General features: G+C 37.4%; 1 protein-coding gene and 1 long non-coding RNA gene across 3 annotated transcripts in view; one reads left to right on the top strand and one right to left on the bottom strand.

The window, feature by feature from the left end:
- LOC139145680 (protocadherin Fat 4-like) overlaps nt 1-2,236 on the bottom strand; it is a 42,646-nt gene extending 40,410 nt beyond the window's left edge. For both annotated transcript variants that reach the window (XM_070716979.1, XM_070716978.1), the window contains exon 1: nt 1,828-2,236. In XM_070716979.1, the coding sequence (XP_070573080.1) occupies nt 1,828-2,221 (394 nt within the window). In that variant the 5' untranslated portion in view covers nt 2,222-2,236. The remainder of the gene's footprint in view (nt 1-1,827) is intronic.
- Nucleotides 2,237-18,772: 16,536 nt separating this feature from the next.
- On the top strand, nt 18,773-22,401 carry LOC139145679 (uncharacterized). Its single transcript, XR_011554988.1, has 3 exons — nt 18,773-18,909; nt 20,469-20,713; nt 21,638-22,401. It is a non-coding gene; the product is annotated as an uncharacterized lncRNA (long non-coding RNA).
- The last annotated feature ends 358 nt before the right edge of the window (nt 22,402-22,759 follow it).

The following is a 22,759-nucleotide window of genomic DNA, read 5'->3' as shown; positions in this document are numbered from 1 at the left end:
AGAACAAACAATATAAATCCATTGATATGTTAATGCTTTCTGTGAGTATGATGCAACATCATGTCCTTTGCTTGTTCATGTTTCTCTCCAATGTTCACTATGTGATAGGTTTATTATAGTCTCTGTTATGAATGCATGGAACAAATGATCCATCATTCAAAAGCTGAACAGCGTTAACCATTTACAACAAGGATCACCATTTACACGCAAGGATCTCCTGATGACTCGGGACAACTTCACGACTTACAGTGAAAGTTATAAAAGTAAATAAAACCGCATAGCTTCATGATCTTCGCTATTGTCTTGCAATAATTTGAACAAATTAGTTAATCAGAAAGAACAATGTCAACTGCTTGTTTATGACCATCTCTTCCTATGCAAACATACAAGTTTGTTGTCTTCATTTACAAATTCACCTCACACTATGCTTATAATACAACCTCACTTTGACTGGGACAATATTTGTTGAGCTCTCAGGTAAGCATTGCACAAGCTCTTCAACAACAATTTTCCCGCCAAAAATGTTGGCATCATTTTCAATATTTTCAACTCCTACATATTAAACTTTGAAATGAAATAATTGCAAATCCTGTTCTAACCACAGGACAAGATGAGCTTGACAAGGTTTTAAACATTCAAAAGATGAACATAATAGATTTACAGAGCTGAGCTCTTTACTGATATAGCCATCTTGAAAAACTTACGAATTCATGTGTAAATATATCAATGACAGGATGCATCTAACTGTACTCAATTTACAGTGTTCATTGTTTCAGGACAAATTCTATTGTCACCCTCTCTTCACATTTGCATACATACACAAAGTACAAACACTTCACCTTGGCGCTCAAGCTGTTGATGACAAAGACATTTCCAGATCCAATGTGGGAATGTTGCGCCGTTTTTGACGCGGAAAGTATCAGTAACCACCGATGACTTATGAACTTGGCCTTGTACCCAAGTTTTGTGAACTGTGTCAAACGTGTTCAGTGCGACACCAGCTGTTCCACGATTGACTAAATTTACACAGTATCTTTGTTGGGCTGACAACTTTCGCTGAAATCATACCCATGTTAATGATAACGCGGTCTAACTTCATAAGTATACACTGGCTGTACCGAGTAATGCCATTACGTACGTACACTGCTGACTTCAGCTAAAAAAAGCTTGCCATGCAAATGCGCTTCATTCATATTTCCTACCGACTTTGCCGAGCCAACGTTTCACAGCAGCCCCTCATTTCGAACAAAGGGAGTATTTCGTCACTCGTAAGTTCCCCTTACCACTGCGATGACCTCCGGAGGGAGAACACTAAACATCACGATTTATATTTCAAAACTTCGAAACCACCTGTGTATTCACGACCAAATATTCCTTATACTTTTTGGCTGTTATTGATCGCTGAAGGAAGGATTTCTTTTGTTACTGCAAGGCCCCCCTTTCTCCATCAATGTCATTGTTCTACCAAAAGTGTCCTTGGAATACCGCCTCCGAACCATCAAGCGTTGAAACTTCGAACCACGTGTGTGCGCGCCCAGCTGTAACCCAGCAAAAATTGCGATACCGCAAAGCTACAGCGTTAGCTGCTAGAAAGCTTTATTCACACGACAATTTAAGTGCGTCAAGGGTCGCCGACCTGCATCACACAATGGTTGTTTTGGAATGGAAGTTCTTTTGTTTGCCGTCGAGGATATTGCGCACTCCGAATGGAGACTCCGAGTGGTATAGCGCAACACTGTTAATGTTTAATGTGGGGGGCTTCTGTCGCAAAATTCTGGAGAACTTTTACCACGAAAAAATAAATGCCAGAGCGATGTTACGCCTTACCTGCAATAATCAGCAAAGTCGTTAATCCCGGCTTTGGAGTCATTTTGACGGCCGGTGTCGTCAAGTCTTTTCTCATCTCCCAGACACCACAAAGCACAACAAACCTATTGCACAGCTCAGACGTGAAACTGTATATTGCTGAACGGTGTGAGAGGGTACCAATATGTGATAAATAATTACTGTCTACTCTTGAGTTGCCCCGTTGCGTAAAAAGTCCCGGTATGGAAAGGTGATTACTCTCCTTGGCAAAATTCTTGAAACGGCACAATATTAACTGCGCTAGATGAACTTGGTCTTGGAAGCCATAAGTCGTCAGTCTCTCCGGACCTGTATCGCACTGGTACCCCGCACGTTGCTGGTGATGTTTGTATACATCGAGCACGTCCATGGACATGCTCCACTCATGGTAGGGCAGGCACTAAGAGCGCATGTTGGTTTGCAATCTTATGGCATTGTCAAAGTCCCATTATTTTGGACCTTTTAAGCTTCTATAAGCCTTTCATGCATCACTTTTATATCATTTATCTGATAATCATTTCGTTTTCTTGAAATAGTTTTTACAACTAAACAGCGCGGTCCGATACTACCCTTAAATAGTAATGGAACATTCTTCAAAAAGTGAATCTACTTGCTCGAGCGCCCCCTTTCGATTATTTGTTTCGAGACAATAGGTTAGTCACCCAAGGGATAACTGTGCGGTAAACAAGTTAGCAATTGAGTGACAAACAGTTTCTCAACTGGATAATCACTGGAAAAAAGTATATTTATTCGTCTCGGCAAAACAAAGCATCAATACTTTCATATAACTGTGTGGTCGTCATGGTAAATGTTTCCACCACCTGTTTGATTCTCAGGTCAAGTGTCAACGAGCTTACGTAATGTCTGGTCGATATTGTATCCGCCGAACGAATAAAGAATCTCTATAAAAACACCGAATCGACGTCAATAACACGAGTTATACCAGCATGCAATTGATACATGTTTCAACACAAAGCCACTCTTATCACTATAACTATTAACTGCTGAACAGTAGCTCGATGTTTTGCCTAGGTTGTGTCTTACACCAGACAAAACAGGCTCGAGCTACTGTACTGCAGCTACACATACAACATGACAAAAACCAAACGCACACCCCCAAGGGCTATAATTATTGCAGCTACCTAACTATTATCTTTATCGAGTTCTCTTGCCATCCGACTTACTTCTGACTATGCTATAGTCTTTACACAGTATATTATTGGCAAACGTTAATAAATGCAGCGTATACAGAATAGGGCTGTTTAACATCCCAGAAATATGACATTAAACCGGTCCAATAATTATCTTCATTCAAGGTAATACATTACCAGGTCCATGGGACATTTGTGATTTACAAACTTAAGTAGGATCATTCTGAACCACTGATAGTTAGTGGTGGTACCAGGTGTCCGGAATGGGTAAGCATACCCTGCTAGCAAGCTACACCCGTTAGGATTGGTCCCAAAATTGTCTAAATATTGAATGAAGCGATAAAAATTACTGTAATAAATCAAAGCTTGGAATGCTGTCGCTAATCATTTGAGTGACCACAGTGTCGTCATATTGACCATAGCACTTTTTGAAAGTCCTGACGAGTCTTTTTGATGTGTATCTCTGTCTCACTAGTTTTGATACAAATGAGCTGTGTCTCATTTGAAAATCAGCGTAGATACAAGCTCCACAATATCTGAGAAGCTGAGATACGTACACACCATAAGCAGGTGCAGACGGAATATTACTTGACAAGTGTAGTGGGGATGATTTATAATTTCAAAATTGAAATAATCCCTTTTGTCATACAGCTTAGTGTGTTGCCCATAAGTACCCCCTTGTAGGAACAGATCGAGATATGAAGCTGAGTTCTTACCCTCGATGGTTTCTTAGATTTCCAACTCATCAGGAAAATTTCATGACAGCATAAATGATAAACCGACTATCCAGATGACACAAGGCACATGGTGTTTATCTCATGGGTTGGCTGTGGAGTCGACTGCAGACAACATATGAAAATGGAAGAGCTGTCTACTAAATGAAAAAGAAAACAAGCCATTTCACCCTACATGGATGAAATGTTCTTTTTACGAGCTACTTCTACTGTATTCAAAGATTGCCACCAACGGTAGAACTTGGAGTTTGAAAGGTCTCCGTCATAATGTAGACAATTAAATTTTTTATTGCCATCCCACTGATAGGTCCTTTAACAACATCACATGACGTCGGTCTGTATTGTGTATAGAAAGTGATGGAGCTTTGCTTATAGTTGGATAGCTCTCTTACATTCTGCTTTCACCTACGTATTACGAAATGATGTATTTGTCAGGAAGCGGCTAGCCCAATGTGAACATTTTTCCATTCACAAAAACTAGGCAAATTAAGAACTCAGTCGAGAAATATGAGAAAATGTATCTGTAGAATATTTAGGAGGGATAGTAAAACTGAAACGAGGTAAAAGTATTTGTAAAATTTAAGAACTGCTGCGTTTGCAAAAGAAAAATATGCGTCGGATTTGAAAGAACTTTAGATACAAATACGCTAAACGGAAACTGCATCACTTTGTGACAGCGCCATCTCTCCAGGTAAGGTTTGTCCGAGTGTGACAGCTCGAATACTATCATGACGTGGTCGCCGGTAGCTGCTTTTCATACACATATACATGCACATACTTTCGAAATGTAAGGCCATTGGCACCTAGTTTCTACATTCAGTCGGCTGTGTAAACGTTTAAATTGAAAGGAGTGTGTAAACGTTTAAATTGAAAGGAGAAACAAAACAATATATCTGTCAGACTCGAGTTCGACGTCATCCCATTATATGTAGATTATCTATCCCTTCAAGTGAGTGACCGTTTGGTTTCGTTTTTTGATCCATATACTTTTTTTCCTTAATCTTTTCCCCTTCTAAAATTAATGTCGCTCAAGGTTAGAGGCATCGCTGTGTCGTCGACGTCTGTAATGGTGCTTGGTGGAACTTGATTTGGAAAGCGCTGATGACAACTGACTGGCCGGGCCAAGTTTTACTACATCGTCAGCTGGTGTAAAGTCACGTATTTAAGGGCCATTGGCTCTTACTTTTAATGATTCTTTCGCCAGTTTTGTTTTTCATATCGAAGACAAGTTCTTATCGTACTTCCCAAGTGTTTCAACACCATCTATTTAGCTTGGTGACGGTGATATTGCTTGCTTTTTAATTCTAGTCCGGTCAAGAATGCATTTGTCGAGATGCAGTCTACACCAGGCTTGATTGACAAGACCAACACTGTTTAACTCAACATGCTTTGGGGAGTAGAACAATAAACTATAGTTGACATTACAAACAAAAATAATGAAAGAATCATAAAAGTTACACTTACTGTAACGGCTACTGGCCCTACAAGTATTTACCTTTAAAGACGCTGAAATTGTGGTACCCTTAACTATAGTAACGTTGTGATGATTTCGATTGTATGAATCAAAGTGTCGCCTCTACCTCCATGATGGAATAATGAATAATACGAATTATCCGAAAAGCAATCGGCTCTCATGTCTGTTCAGAAAGGGTTCCCTTTATTTATTTATTTATTTATTTATTTATTTATTTATTTATTTATTTAATTATTTAATTATATATTTTTTAATGAGAAGCCGAGTTACTCAATGAGTAATTTTCATCGAGGCTCAATACATACAACGATGTTAATATTGAGAGAAAGTACATGTAAAAACAAAGTTGTTCATAAAGGTAAATTCAGTTTGATAAACTCTTTAGCTTCACCTTAAGGGGTAGACCCACCTTCCTTGAGTGATTTTGGTCATTTTTTGTTTTATGGTAAATTTTGAATCTGTCTAATATGGCCTTTGAGTGGATGATAAGTTTGAAACCATAACATACTCGGAAATGAGTTAGATTTTAACAAAAATTAACATTGTAGGCCAGTTCGCGTGCCGTGTTTTTCTTATGTCTTAACGGTTTCCAGATTAGTCAAGGCTATCTCAAGAGCGTAAGTAGATTACGTTAATTCCGTCCGGAGGAGTGCGCATGCGTCAGTCTTCTTCCCAGCTGCCGGCAGGAAGTATGTCGCGGCTACTGAACATGCTGACGGTAGCCGTCGATTACAAAAGCATGGTGCACAAAAGCGAAATTATCAAGCATATGGCCGGGAATGAGAGAACAGTTAAAATTGTCAGAGTTACAGTCAGGCTTAAAACTCCAGTTTCCGATGCGTTGAAAATGTGTAAACTGGAAATGGTCGCAAGCGAGGACTGCATGTAACGCAGACGCTTACTCGTTCAACAAGTTGCCTGTCCCGTTTTTCTAGAGGGTCTATGACTAAACTGAGCTTCGAAAAACTTGTGATACATCTTGCGCACAACAGAGAGGCTGCTCGTTGTTGTTTACGTTATTTTTACCTCGCTTTCCTATTACACGTATTTAATAAAACTGTTCCCGTATAAAACAAATAACGGCCGAAAATCCAAATAGTAGGTCTTTGTCTTTACATTTTTGCCAAATAAAGTCCAGCACTCAAAATTAATCGCCGCCGAAAACCAAAACGTACATTTGTGTCCGCTAACAAATGACGTGGACTCGATGCAAAGTATAGTCTGACATTCAAAACTGACCCCGCCCCAATCAAACTAGGCAACTCCGAAAATCCAAAAATTACGTCTTTTTCTGATAACAGTTTACATGTTTGTCTGCACCTAATGAAGTCCGACATTCAAAATTGATCCCGCTCCGAACTAATTGCGACTGATGATAAAAATGTCAGATGATTTTTTTACGTCTGCAAATGCCCAGTGAAATCAGGCAACCAAAACTGTTACCGGCCCCGCTTAGGGACGGACCATTAGATCTTGGGAGGGGGGTGGTCAAAAACAGAAAAAAAAAAATTTTCAGAGCAGAAAGTTAGGAAAAAAAAAATCTTCAAACTAGTTTGCAAAATAAAAAAAAAATAAATAAGAAGACAAAGGCGTAAAAAAAAAATCTGCAAAAGTCTTTAAAATTTTGAATTTTTTTTAGATTTTACCGACAGAAAGCAACTTTCTGTATTTTTTAGTACATCCTCCCGGCACATTTTTAATTTTAATTTATACATTTAGAGTGACTGTATCCCTTATACTGGAAGTTGTGATTATCTTATCTTTTCAGGACTTTTGTATTCTGATCACTTGAAAATTATGAAATTATAGAACCCGTTTTCTACTTGTTTCCTGCGTACAAACCAAGCAGGTACACTAGGTAAAACATTGAAACTATGGTATGGTTGTCAAGACAGAAAGTTGTATTTGCCTTTTAAGATCAAGGTAAACAGATGCAGGCCACATCAGTTTCATTTTTTTCACAGCATTTTATTGCAATGATGAATGCAAGAATGGGTGAACAAGTAGAAACACGTCAATAATGATAAAACAACATATCAAGTCATTATGTATTATTTTGCTTTTAAAAAGGCATTTTCAATTCTTTTTTCTCAAAAACAGCCTCAAAAACAACAGCAACACATGTTTTAACATTCAACAATACACTACGTAGAATGCCATCTATCCAACAAATCCCAACACAAAAACACACAAAAGGGGTTGAACTTTGAAAGTTTCTCGATAGCAAATACTGAATAAATCTGCATGAATAATCGTTTTTGTGTAGCAAATTTCAAAGAAATTGGACAAGCCCTTTCAGAGAATACAGATTTTTGACCATGAATGGCATAAATTGCCCTAAAAAGACAAATATTGAAATTTCAACACATCTATACACATCCAATCAATTTGGACATGCTGCTACAGAGAAATAGATGTTTTGATCAAAAAAGGGCAACAATTGCTCTAAAAACACAAATATGCAAATTTAACTATATTATTTAGCTTATTTTAGCTTCTCAGCTTGTCAAAATCAATTGTAAATCATGAGATATGCATGATGTTTGGTGGGGTGCATGTAGCCATTTCACCACGCAGTAGAAAGGGAAGCCAGGAAACCAAAAAAGTCAATTTTCAAAACTATAGGAAGCTACTGAGGAGCAAGAAGACCATGTTTCAGAGGAAGATGTGTAATCAAAAGAATGCTCCCAAAGTGCCACCAAATAACACCATTTTTATTTCTATTTTCAAAAGCTCCAACAGTAGGAGGGGGGACACCCCCCCTCCTTACCTCCCCCCGCAAAAATACTCCCCAAGTGCCACCAAATAACACCATTTTAATCTCTATTTTTCAAAAGCTCCAACAGTAGGAGGGGGGACACCCCCCTCCTGACCTCCCCCCGCAAAAATACTCTCCAAGTGCCACCAAATAACACCATTTTAATCTCTATTTTTCAAAAGCTCCAACGGCAGGAGGGGGACACCCCCTCCTGACCACCCCCCGCAAAAATACTCCCCAAGTGCCATCAAATAACACCATTTAAATCTCTATTTTTCAAAAGCTCCAACGGTAGCAGGGGGACACCCCCTCCTGACCACCCCCCCCCCCGCAAAAATACCCCCCAAGTGCCACCAAATAACACCATTGTAATCTCTATTTTTCAAAAGCTCCAACAGCAGCAGGGGGACACCCCTCTCCTGACCTCTCCCCCCCCCCCCGTGACCGCTTGTGTGGCCGCTTGTGGTGCTTGACACCACATCTTTGCCCTCTTTATCTTCAGACAGCGACGAACTAAAAAAAAATTATAAATCTGAAAATTTACTCTGAAAAAAAAAATTTGCACAGCTAATCTCAATTGGAAAAAAAAAATTTCAGAAATTTACAATAGTAAAAAAAAATTTTCACAATTTCATTGTGACCACCCCCCTCCCAAGGTCTAATGGTCCATCCCTTACGTTACGGTTTACACGTAAAGCATGCAATGAAGATTACGTTCCTGTACGTCACCACAAGTTTTCTATATTTTTGTGAAAATGGTTGCGACGTCTTTTTGTTTCGACAGTTGGGCGAGCAACATTCCTCTCAGTAGAAATTAGAAATATGGCAATAGTTCGAAATTTTATAACGAGAAAATCGCGCCGGTGTCTGCTCTGCCCGGTTTGGAAACGTAAGCCTATTGTTCTGTAAATTCTATGCGGGCACAGAGGGAACGTGATGCGGATAACGCACGTACAGTTATGCTATATTACATTAAAATGATGCTGTGATTTGTTTTTAATCTGTACCGGAGCTAATCATATAGCAGACATAATTTGTCTCGATCAACTGAACTATTATTTTGCGGACTGCTCATGAAGTGACTCGAAGTCCAGGGTCGAAATCAATCTCGATTGAAAAGTATGCGATATTTCACAGCACAAATTCATGTCGGTATAGCTTTAAAATCTTTGCGATTGAATTGTTATTAGGTAATTATAAACTTTTGCGGTAAATTTAAAGAAACCAAAATTGAAACTGATAGAATAATTTCCGTGAACTTGAAAAAATTAAACAACCATGAACGTGCTTTGTTCGAATCAGCAACTACTTTCTCCTGGGATAAACTCAATCACGCTGAAAAACAGCATGCTGCTGGCCTGTCTATCGTCGTTATTATGCCACCGGAGAACGACGAATGCTCGTTTCCACATATCAGCCAACGCGTTATTCAACTGTTTGACTGAAGTTTCACGCATTTCATTACTTGTACGAAACTCGACCGTCGCGATTTTAGAATGACGCATTCAATTTAATATCAGCGTGGTCAGAGATTCACATCTGTTTTAGGTACTCGCGAAGCCGAAACAAGTCGCTTTTAGAATTGTTCAAGTTTCGTGTCAGTATCGATTTATTTCAGCTTTCCGCCAACTTTTTATCTTGCTATTAGGAAATCGTTTTAGGTACCGTTCAGTTTTTACGGCCGGGGGGGGGGGCGGCAAAATCCAGGGGGGGGGGTCATCATAATTTTGGAATCCGCAAAGGGGGGTCATCGCTTTTTCACTGGTAGGAAAGGGGGGGTCACCACATTTTCAAAAACATAATACCAACAATAAAGTTCACTTTATGCCATGGCCATGATCGACCCTCTTTACCGGCGGGCTGCCTTCGGCGGCCCACTACAATAAATATACATTTGTATTACCCATGACCCTCTTAACGGGCAGACGCCTTTGGTGGCCCACTCCAATTAGGTTTACTTCATGCAATGGCCATGATTGGCAGAAAATGAAAGTGCCAGGAGGTATTTTTTCTTTTTTCAGTATTCCATAACGTGCACATGCAATTTCAGCTTTGATGCATGAAAAAAGGTGACCCTCCCCCATAGGCTTGCACAAAATTTTATGACCCTTCAAAAATGCTTGCGCGAAAAATGGCGACCCACCCCCAAAAAACACCGGCCCACCCCCCCCCCCTGTAATTTGTGTCCAGTCCCTCAGACCCAGTAATTCTAATACACAAGTACGTTTCAAACTCATGGGATTCATCACAAAGATGGAATGCTAATCCTAGTTATTCATGGTCCTGCCATCAAGCTTATATGCTTCTTCCTATCCATGGAATGTGCAAAGTCCAGTGTTTAAAGTGGTTTGAGTTCATTCAAAACATACTAGATACTTATAGTGAGGGTAATATTTGGTCAGCTGTTTGTAACATTGATGCCATTATTAAAATTGTCCAGAATAACTTACGCAAGCATTATCAAGTTTCTTGGTAAAGTGATTTACACAATGATGATAAGTCTCTTGGGAAGGGAAATAATAAGTTCAGAACGTACAGAGACTTTAAAACTAAGTTTGGTTTAGAGAATTACTTACTGGATATCAAGAACTTATGCTGTAGAAAAGTGGTCACAAAACTTCGTATTTCTGATCACTGTTTACAAATCGAGTTAGGCAGAAGGGCAAAACCAAGAATTCCGCCGGAATCCAGATTTTGTAAGTTTTGTAAGTCTTCCGTCGAGGATGAATTTCACTATTTAATGAAGTGTCAAAAATATAATAGTGATAGAGAAGTTCTCTTTTCTGCAATGAAGTTGTATTATCCTATATTAGATAGTTTAAATGAAAGAGAGAAGTTTTTGTACATTTTAACTTCAGATGATACGCTGTCTCTCATGAAATATATTACAAACACTATGTTTCCCCCAGCAGCTGCAGGTAAAGACCTAGACAACCATGTTTTATGCAATGTTTAGTTTTGTTCTTGCTATACTGCACTTTCCGAAGTGTGTTGTTATGCAATAAAGTGTTAAAGTGTTTAATTGTGCTACAGGTCTAAAGCCCAGTGTGCTCCTGTTTGTCACTCAAGTGTGCATCATAATAACAGGGTAATACCATCAGTTAATCACAATTATCCACCTCAGACACCAATTGAAAGCTTTCAGACACTGGCCATTTCTAGTTCAGTTCGACCCACTTTGAGTATTACATACCTACTGAATATGGAAATGTGTACATAAATTTAATTATAGATAATGAAGTTGCAGCGCCATTTGATGAGGCTTGTTACTGTTGTTAAATCTATGGGTCTATAAGTAATATTTTATTTATGAATATACTGCAATATTTTGAATGTTAAACAATTAGTTTATAAATATACGTTTTGCTACTTGCAGAAATTCACTAGATTTGACATTCAGATTTGTATGTGTTTATTTGTCCCTTTTCTTTTTTTGACCGTGTCATGTTGTTGATTGATAGTCTATATTTGCCTTTTTCTGTAATATGGTATACTGTGAAGGAAGGGCTGTTTCTCAGCCAATTATTTAATCTGGTATGTTTGAATATCCATGGTCTCAGTGATGATAAACTTTCAGACTTTCAGACATGGATTTCATTAATAGAGTTAAAAAATTTGAGATTTTTTGGCATTGTTCAATCATGGTCATCTGCTTATCAACACTTTTCTATTGATGACTATTATTGTTATGATTCTTATAGATCCATGGGTGTTAGTGGAAGAAACCATTTTGGAGGCATTTATGTGTCAAAATCCTACCCAAACAGCATGACTTTGCCGTCTGGCTGAAATTATAAGTTTTCCAATCTCAAAAATGACTTATTCATTTGTTTTGTATACTTTCCACCTGAGAATTCAAGTTACATGTTAGGAATGAAAAAGATAGCCACAGGTATTGATCCTTTTTAAATTAACTGAAAGGGATTTGCAAACTTCTCTCATCTGGTGAAGTTATCGTTCTTGGTGATTTTAACGCATGGACTGGTTCTCTAGATAATTATATTTCAATTAATCATATCCCTGTTGATGTTCAAAATTATTATCATGACTCTGTAATTGCTAGAAATAGTAAGGTTGTGTTATTAATTCTTACGGGAGAAAATTCATTTCTTTATGCACTGCAAGTAGATTATTAATTTTAAATGGTTGTACCAGTGGTGATCTTCTTGGAATGACAACTTGTCACCATACCAATGGTTGTAGTACAGTGGACTATGGTCGTGTTAGTCATGATGCTTTACATCATTGTCAATATTTTCATGTTGATTATCCAAGTCATTTGTCAGATTATTGCATGATATCATTAGGCTTTAAGTTACCTTGTTAGCTCATATTTGGTTTTGTATATAAATACCAAAAAGAGCTTATGTGATGAGTCTGTGGCATCTGTATGTCTGTATATTTGTGGGTATGTATGTGCGGATGTATGTCCGTCACACGCAAAGGCTCCCATACCACCAGAGCTACCATCTCAGTATTTGGTGTACAGGTAGATGCAGGGGTTGAGATGTGAATTTGTTCAAATGAACACGTAAGTGTCAAAAATGTGCAAATGAGGTAAGAAAAAGTGAAATCCTGCAAATGTGTAGGAGTGATGGCATGCCATTAAGAAACAGGCCAACTCCACTGATCTTGAGTCATTTCCTGTCATTGTTTATGAACTGTTACATATTAACAGACGTGCTGAAACCATAGACAGTAGAGGGGGGGGGGAGAGACCGTCTTTACTCAAACTAAGAGGGGCTTGTTTCTGCTATGCATGTTGCTAAAGTTGACCTCCAGTACCTAAAGTTTCAGACCTTAATTACTTTTGTCATTCTTGTGTTTCTGGTTTAAATATTTCTTGTTCTTTTTTGGTTGTACTGTGCAGAAATCATTGTCATAACATCAACATAGAATTTTCCTCCACTGAACAGATAGAAATAATATTTATTGTTGATCATTGGTAACTCATACTGGTATATACCAATTCTGATCAAATTTGAGCGACACCGTATGATTGCGGTATTTTTTTAAGTTGGTACTGAGAGCAATTTATTCACGGTGAATTTCCTAATTCTTATTTATGGTCAAATCCTGATCATTTTGTGCAGGGATTACATAATCTAGTTGTAAAGAATCCTCTAATAAGTAGAAAATATGATACTTGTATGTCTGGAAATGATATGCTGGTCAGTGACTTTACAAACATTATTCATTCTGCATGCAAGAATCTCAAAAAGAGAAATCACAGAAAGAGGAAAGTTAGCAAGCCATTGCATGGCCATTCATGTCACAAATTAAAAAGTGAGATAAGAAAGATGGGAAAGCAACTACACAAAACCCCAAATGACGCAATTTTAAAAGGCCTTTTCTTCCATCATAAGAAATTTTATGCTAAAACCTTGAGATACTGCAAGCGTTCATTGAGAAGTTATTCTCTTACAGTTGATTCTGAAAAAAGAAATCCAAAAAAATTTTGGAAATTAGTTAATACTTTGAAAAATAAAGACACCTCAGCTAGTAATGGTGTCACTCCTGATGTTTGATTTAGTTATTTTAAATCACTTTCACAAAGAGGTTTTCACTCTCAACATTTTGATGCTGATTTTGAAGCAAAAATTAAGGGGAGACTATGATGTGGTTTTGAGTTCTGTAGTAATGAACTTCTTGACTCTGAAATTTCTGCCAGTGAAGTGATAATTGCTATTAGATCCTTGAAATCGGGCAAATCCTGTGGTGATGATGAAATTTTACATGAAATGATTAAGAGCAGCTCAGTTATTTTAATGCCAGCTCTACACGAACATTTCAATGCTATTTTCAGTGGAAAGTTGTTTCCAACTTTGTGGGCCAAAGGGTATATAGTGCCTAACCACAAATCTAGGCCAGAAGATGACTCTTCAAATTACAGAGGTATTACTATCAGTAGTTGTGTAGGAAAACTTTTTACCATTATTCTGAATAACAGAGATAACAGTTTTATTCAAAGTAAAAATTTGCTCAGTTGCGAACAAATTTGTTTACAAAATGGATGTCGTATATCTGATCACATTTTTCTTTTTAAAGTCTTTGATTAATTATTACAAGCGTAAAGGTAGTTCAAAGCATTTGACAGTGTTTGGCATTTAGGGGATGTTTTATAAATTATCGAAACAAGGCTTTAGTATTAAGGTTTTGAATATTGTAAAGTGCATGTATGATAATGTCTAGTCATGTATCAAGTTATAAACAAGTTATACCAATTCATTTCGTTCACATGTTGGTACCAGGCAAGGTTGTAATCTCAGTCCCACTTAATTTATTTTTAAATGATTTGCCGACTTTATTTCGTAACAAATGTATTGATGCTCCTGCTTTGCTTGATAGAAAACTACAAATTCTTATGTTTGCAGATGATATTGTGTTATTATCAACCTCACAGCCTTGTTTGCAGCAATCACTCAGATTGCTTGAATCCTTTTGTAGTATATATGGCGGTTATCAGTAAGTCTCAAGAAAACAAAGATTATGATATTCAATGCCTACTTTAATCCGTAGAAATATGTTTACATTTACAATAAGAGAGAAGATATTGTTTCCTAATATACATACCTAGGTATCACTTTTATCCCATCTGGAAATTTACAAAAGCAAGGCTTTCTTTAAAAAACAAAGCACTGCATTCTTTATTTGCTTTCATGAAAACCTTTAACTCTCAAAATGGGACACCAGTAGTGGTACAACTGCATCTTTTGACTCTGTAGTCAAACCAGTGTTATTGTATGAATCAGGGGTTTGGGGAGTTACTTATTTAGAAAAGTAAGTTCAAAAAGATTTAGTGATTACTTTCAGAAACCTAATGATGAATTTGAGCTTGTTCAGATGAAGCCATGCAAACACATTCTTGGTGTCAATAAAAGTGCATGCATCCATGCTTGCTTGGAAGAGCTTGGGTATTTTCCACTTCTGCTATGTATTATCGTTGATGCGATTAAATATGCGATTAAATATTGGAGTCCTTTAGAAAGCCTTAAAAACAATGTTCTCCTTGCTGTAGCTTTTGAACTTGAATCAAATTTTCCCAGTTGAAGTCTGTCATTATAAGAATATCCTTAGTCACCTTAGACTTTGTACTTTATGCAAAAGTGATGTTGGAGATGACCCTGACTAAATAACTCATTAGCAGCTCATAAGGTAAATTTCCTAACTAGGTACTCTTTTAGGATACCGAGTTGATTGAATTAGATAAAAACATTGTGTTCTTTGCCTACAATGTGTGTATACCAGACATTGGAACAGTACCCGGCTCAAAAAGGCCCGGGATTGGGATAAGATTATGAGGCGCTTCTGTCTTTTGTCTTTTTAAATTGCAATAATTAAACATATAAATATGTTGCTAGATTTTGAGCTCATGTGTTCTCACACGGGCTAATGTCGCAGCGATGTCTGTCTGTAAGTCTGTCTGTGCACCCAATATCTAAAAAGCAGCTCATCAGATATATTGATTCAGTTTGCAAATGGCAAGAACTGATATAGATTTTGGTGGGTATGGCCGTCGAGGTAGCATGGTATGGCTTACTTTTTTCTCATTTGCATAATTAATGATTTTAGCAAAAACGGATATACATTGAGAACGACTGCATGCTATTTGATAAGATTTGCTGCAAATGTTGATCACACCAAGATATATCTGCCATGAAAGGTATTAAGGGGTGACATGAAAGATAATTGCTGATTTGCATATTTAATGAACTTTCCTAATTAGGGATATATATCTGCATTGACTTGATCAAAATTCACGAAACTTGCTACATATATTGAAGATACTATGATACCACATTCTTGAAAGTCATTAAGCATTTTTACTCCAGCCAATTTCTAATTTGCATATTTAATGAATTATCCTAATTAAGGATATATCTGAATTGACGCGACCAAAGTTGACGTAACTTATTAGATATATTGAAGATACTATGATACAACATTCGTGAAAGTCATTGAGAATCGTACTGCAGCCTATTCCCAATTTGCATATTTATTGAACTTCCCTTATTAGGGATATTCATCTGAATTGACTCAACCAAAGTAGACAAAACTTGCTTATGTACATAGAAGATACTATGATACAAAGACTGTTACACTTGTTTTATAGAGTGGTCATACAATGACAGCAGTCAAAGAAATTTAGTATTTTTTATTTCAGCTTGTTACATATTTGTATATTTAATGACCTTTAGAATTAATCAATGGTTGATATTGTTTATGGTGTTGATCATAACACTTTCAATGAAGTTGCAAACATACATAATGAAACTTGAGCATTTTCAGTTCGTATCTGGTTGGATTAAGTCAGTACATGGGTGTAAGTGATTATTTTTCTACAGGATTCAAACTCATCACCCATTGCCTTTAAATATTGAATCTCGTGCACTGTTGTTTTCAGTCAAACTTTCTAAATACAAAAGTATGTTCGAAATTCCACTCCATCAAAATATGGGCGCAGGGCCAGGATGTGATACAGCCTGTTTGTTATATGCCTTTAACACAGTCACAAGTATTCTCATTTGGACTCTAACATGGTTCGTTGTTGAAGTAATGCAGTATACCCAGCTAGCTGGAGAACAACAACCATGACTACCTACGTAATGTGAACTTGCCACTAGGCTAAACAAAGCCTCCTCATCCAAAGGTTTATATCAGAGATACTTTTCACTTAAAGGTAAACAAGGAATGGAATGCAGAAATTGACCTTTTAAAAATGTTTTTTTCTAACCATTTCTTAGTTCCGTAGAGACCTTCACAACAGCTTAGCAATCAATATATACGATGCAGTTATGGTGGCACTCCAAGAATGACTTGGTATTAATGTTTGATTTGCAAAGACCTCTTGTATGAGATGTTTCAATCAAAACACACTCCTTTTAAGAAATATTTGTGAAAATTAAACCTTACTCACAGGGAGAGATAATAGAACAATAAAGATGCAGCATTCAAGTAATGATATCTTTTCAGTAAAAATTATTTGCAGTCAGGCACAAGTTCATAAATTTTTGAAACTAAGTTAGGCGATGCTGTCACTATATAAAAGAATTTCATTTTTTTAGCACTCTGGTGTACAGACAGGATTTTAAAGATGAATATAAGCGATCATAAATTTTGACATTTAAGATCAGTTTTGGTTTGTTCTGCCATACTTCATGGCATTTGTGTGATTTGATAGGAGTTTTATCCCAGCATGGGACACTGATTTGCATTTCAGTCATCAGTTCTTAAAATAGAAATATACTGTCTTGCAATTTTTAAATATTTGATTGCTATTTAAATCATTTAACGGGTAGATATTTAAAAAAAGAACATCCCCCCTTTGTTTTCTCATTGACAGTGAGTGATGAGCAAAACCACCCCATTTTGGTGATAACCATAGTATCCAAAAGTACAATCAACTGAGCTTCATCACCTGACCCTACAAATTTCGATTGGTCACATGACCTGGCGCCCATATTGGATTTTATCAAAACTTTAAAATGGCTTCTCCTGATGACCTAGGGGTCTGGTCGATTTGAAATTTGGTTTATAGCAAGCATCACCTAAGGTCTTTGTTACTAAAATGACATGTGGTCATGTGACCTTGTCCGCCATATTGAACTTTTGAAAAAATACCAATTTAATCTTTACAAATCTTCATCTCCAGAACCAACTCACCGATTGAACTGAAATTTTACTCGTATCATCCTTAGTGTGAGCACTTTCAAGTTTAAGAAAGGTATATGGATCAATCATGTGGTTTGGTCACCATATTGGATTTTGCAAAAAAAATCCAATTTAATCTTTAAAAATCTTTTCCGAAACCAATGCACCATTTGATTTGAAATTTTACTTGTCTTCCTTTGTGTGAGTACTTTCAAGTTTGCAAAATTTATTTCTGTCAGTCAAGTGGTTTGGCAGCCATATTGGTTTTTGCGAAAAACTTATGGTTACCAGCGAACACTGTTCAAAATTTCTTCTCAAGAGCCATCGCACCATTTGAATTGAAACTGTCCTCATATTATCTAGTGTAAGTACTTTAAAGTTTGTAAAATGCATATTAATTGGTCACATGGTTTGGCCGCCATATTCGATTTTAAAAAAATACCAATTTAATATTTGAAGATCTTCTTCTCAAGAACAAATACACTGTTTGAACTGAAATTTGACTTGTATCATCTTCAGGGTGAGCAGTTTGAAGTTTGCAAAAAACCATTTCGATATGTCACATGGTTTGGCGGCCATATTGGTTTTTTGTGAAAACCCATGATTTCCAGCGAACAATATCCAAAATATTCTCTAGAACCACCTCACCATTTTAACCAAAATTTTGTTCATACCATCTGTAGTGTGAGTACTATCAAGTTTTTGAAAGGCATATGGATCCGATACATGGTTTGACAGCCATATTGGATTTTACAAAAAAAACTTTAATAACCACGAGATGATATTGGCAGTTATTATTTACAATGGCCAAACGACCATTCTCAAGTTCAAAATTTGAACAAAGTAACATCAGTGCAAGTAGTTTCAGCCATGGCAATAGCCTTGGTCCCATCAAAGGTGCTAGCAGCTTTAATATTCGTAATGAAATTTTAAATCATAACATAACAGATTTGTCAAAACAGAGATTGTAAACTGCTATGAATGTACCTATTTCAAACATGTATATTATACATGTCTTTCAGCCTGTGTGTCTCTTTGTCTGTCTGTTGGTGCGTGATCTCAAGAATAGTCAATACTTATTTGCATGATTGTCTGTTCAGAAATTAGTCTTAGAATGTCCCCATCATAATGTACAAATCACCTTACAGACGAATGCTAATAAAGGAACTATACCCCAGATTTTAAGCTCAATTAAAAACTCTTCAGAGAATGGTGCGGCTAAATTGCATGTTTAATGAACTTTCTTACTTAGGGAAATATATCAGGATTGACTGGACCAAAGTTTACGAAAACTTGGTAAGTACTTTGAATGTACTGTTATCTAACTTAAGTGAAAGTCATTAAGCAATTTGGATCAGTTGATTAATAATTTGCACATTTGGTGACCTTCAATATTTAGGAACTTATCTTAACCGCTCAACAAAAATATTGAAATATGCTATTAAGGTGGATGAATCTATGATATTACAAATGTAAAAATATTTAGCATGTTCACATTAGCAAAGAAATTTGCATATTAACAAACACACCCTATAGGGAATTTATCTTTGGATTTACTTGAATAAAGGTTATAAAATTCGTTGTGTAAATTGAAGATACTGTGATGTAAAATGAGTGAAAGTTATTAAACATTTTTGCATCAGCTAGTTTACTAATTCATCCATTTAACAAACTTTCCTCACAAGGAAGACTAATACTCCTAGCAACCATGACCAAACCCTGTAGAAACAAGGAAACTCGTGTTTCTGGTAAATCTTACAACTGTAATGTAATCATACATCAATGAAGCCCTGACGATTATTCAAAATACATTATGTACTGTACAATGCCATGACTATGCCAATAGTGACCAGCTATTTTGAGAGAAAAAGAGTATCTAGGTAATATGCGCCTCCAAAGTGAAAGACTTAAACTTATGCTCAAACTTTCTCTAAAAACTCTTTCAACCATTCTCTTTAAAAATCAAAAATAAAAATTGGGGATCACCATGCAAATTTTGGTACAACAGAAACCCAAGATTTACTGAGGATTTAAAAAAAATCAAAATGGCCGCCATTCATGTGGTAACTCTATGGAGAAAAATATAATTTTCAAATTTCGAAAAACTAAGCTAGCCAAAAGTTTGGTTACACCAAGAGCTTTAAAATGAACCCCCTGAAAGAGGTGTATCAGAAAAGAATTTAGAAGTTTGACTGTCTAAATACCTGTCTCCGAGGTACATTCTACCTTAAAAATATTGTACACTTACCTTATTTTAAGCTGAAAATACATGGTAGATTTACATTACTCCATTACATTACTCCATCTGACAGGGTCTTCGAGAATTGCACTTCTTGTAAGGTGTCTGTAGTTGTTGACTAGATCTCATCATTCTTGGACTATTTTCACATGACCACGGGGTGGGGGGTGGTATGACTTGGTCTCTAACTGGAAACTCATTTTAAGAGTTTCCCGTTAGATTGCGCTGATCTCGACGTGGACGAGCACTACCATTGATCAGCTCCCTACGATAACCTCAACTATCAAGGCCAATCCCTCGCGCCATCAACTAATTAGCCCTGCCTCGACAAAAAGGTAGCTTGCTTGGTCCCTACGATAAATTAAGAGGTAGACTGGGTAAATGCCAAAAAACCCAGTCCATTTAAATCATGGACGTAGAAAGAAAGATCTTTCGTTCTACCTCCATGATTTAATTTTTTCCCAGGCACCAACCCAATTCCGCGGCCCAACCCTTTGCTTAACGCGTTTGGGCCTAAACCCCTATATATATATGTATAGGGGTAGCTCTGGTACTTTTACCAGAAAGTCAGGCCCCGAAAGGTTTAATGTTTAACTCACGTGTCCACATGTTGCAGCATCAATATTCCAAGGCATCGTTTGAATCCACACCAGTTTGGGCCATGAGAAAGCATTGTCTTCGCATCCATCCAAGTGCATTGAGTGTGTCAGCACCAACACCCATGTGGAAGCATCAATATCCAAGGCATCGTTTGTTTCGCCACCAGTTTGGGCCATGAGAAAGCATAGTCTTCGCATCCATCCAAGTGCATCGAGTGTGTCAGCACCAACATCCATGGCATCTTCTTTTCCATATTTCAAGGTTAGTGTGTTAGTAAGCCACAGCAAACCACATGCAACAGGACAACATATAAAGTACACATAAAAAGATAGAATTAAATCTTACCAAAACTTACTCATTGGTGGCCTTCCGGGTTGGTGCAACTGACGTCTGTCTTCTTTCTTCAAAATCTTCTCTCTGTCATGGGTAAAAAAAAATCATTGAAAATAAAGTTAGTGTTTTGTAAATACAGATAAAATAAATGCAATCGAAATTGGTATCTAACCTTTCATCTTGGGGTCATTGTCTTCTTTTGTCCAGTCCAATGGTGGTGGCCACAGGTCCGGTCTTCGATTTCTTCCAGTTCTTGTTGTCCGAGGGAGGCTGAAATTGAAAAACATGCATCGAATACAGGATTGAAATTAATATTAAAAAAATTGGTATCTCACCTTTTCATCTTGGATACAATTTCAAATCTTCTCGTCCAACGCTGGGGCTGTCTTGTGTTGTCCGGAAAGGCTGAAATTAAAAAACATGCATCTGACAACAGGGTTGAAATTACTAATAAAAAAAGAAATTGGTGTCTCACCTTTTCATGGGGTCCAATTAATCTTCATTGTCCAACGCTGATGGCCACGGGTCCGATCCTCGATTTCTTCTCGCGCACACGGAGGCTGAAATTAAAAAACATTCATCGAATACAGGATTGAAATTATTAATAAAAAATTGGTATCTCACCTTTTCGTGGGGTCCAATTAGTCTTCTTGTCCAACGTTGGTGGCCACGGGTCCAATCTTCGGTTCGATCTTGATCTTCCATTACTTCTCGCGCATACGCGTCTCATGTTGAGGCTGAAAGTAACGCATGCGTCACATTACAAGATTCAAATCAATAATTTAGTACGAAATTTGTGTCTTATCTTTTCAACACCAGCAGCCGTTTCATTTTCTTCATCCAACTCTCCAGGAGTCTTCACGGCGGAAGTAGTGGCGGGAAATGCAAAAGGCCGTACCAGTATGAGCACACGAGTTACAAGCATCAGGTTCCAACATAATACATCGCCCTTCGGTCGGAGACTTGCAGATATTCACAGGAACACTTCATAGGGAACACACATCCATCGGACTCCTAACCTTGTACACCGTCCGTGGGTTGGAAACTTGCAGCAGTAGCAGAGACATCCATCGAACTCCAACTTTGTACACTTTCCGTCGGTTGGAAACGTAGATCAGCAGTTCTTGTGGAACACAAATTGGTCAGACTCCAACGTTGTACACTTTCCGTCGTTCGGTAACTTGCAGAACGTAGATCACTTCTTGGTCTTTTAGCCAGAGGTCCATATATCTTTCTTTCATGAATTTGACTTTGTTTGTGTACCGTCTATTTACTGTCTGTTCTGTGCTGTTTTGTGTGTATGTTTACAACTATTGTCTTACAAATTTTGACCTAGTGTTATTGGATTATGTGATAGATAATGAACGAGTTTGGTCGATTATGCGTTATAACACGAGGGGGCGTAGACCCCGAGTGTTATAACGCATAATCGACCAAACTCGTTCATTATCTCACTTATCACACGGCCTTGACAATAGACAGTCGAATTTTATTCTAATTTCCTTGGCAGGGGATGACATTGACAATAGACAGCCGAATTTTATTCTAATTTTCTTGCCAGGTGATAACCTTGAACTGTATATATTTCGATTTTTGTCTACAAGCAGTTGTACAAATGAACACTGAATACATGACGCTGAAATCCGTACATAGTCATGGACGACGTAACGTCTTTTGATCTTGGTTTTCAGTGGGATGAAGTTTCACTGACGCAACTGGATGCGATACCAACTCAGGAGTTATGTCATGTGAGTGGACAGATCAATGAAAAACGATTTTCGACTCCCTTAACGGAATCGCAATTCAAGCAAACTCTGAATGAAAGAATACCGCTGCGAACCAGGCACGCCAACAGTTGGGCAGTATCACTCTATAATGAATGGGCCATGTGGAGGAAAATTCAACCTCATACTGTCACAGACCAGAATTGGCCGATACCTGCTTTGGAAATTGGCTCCTTGAAATCCCTCGATT

The sequence above is a fragment of the Ptychodera flava genome, chromosome 12 (genome assembly GCF_041260155.1).
Source record: "Ptychodera flava strain L36383 chromosome 12, AS_Pfla_20210202, whole genome shotgun sequence".
Taxonomy (NCBI): Eukaryota; Metazoa; Hemichordata; class Enteropneusta; family Ptychoderidae; genus Ptychodera; species Ptychodera flava.
Note: the sequence above shows the minus strand (reverse complement) of the source record. Positions and strands in the feature narration are given on the sequence as shown.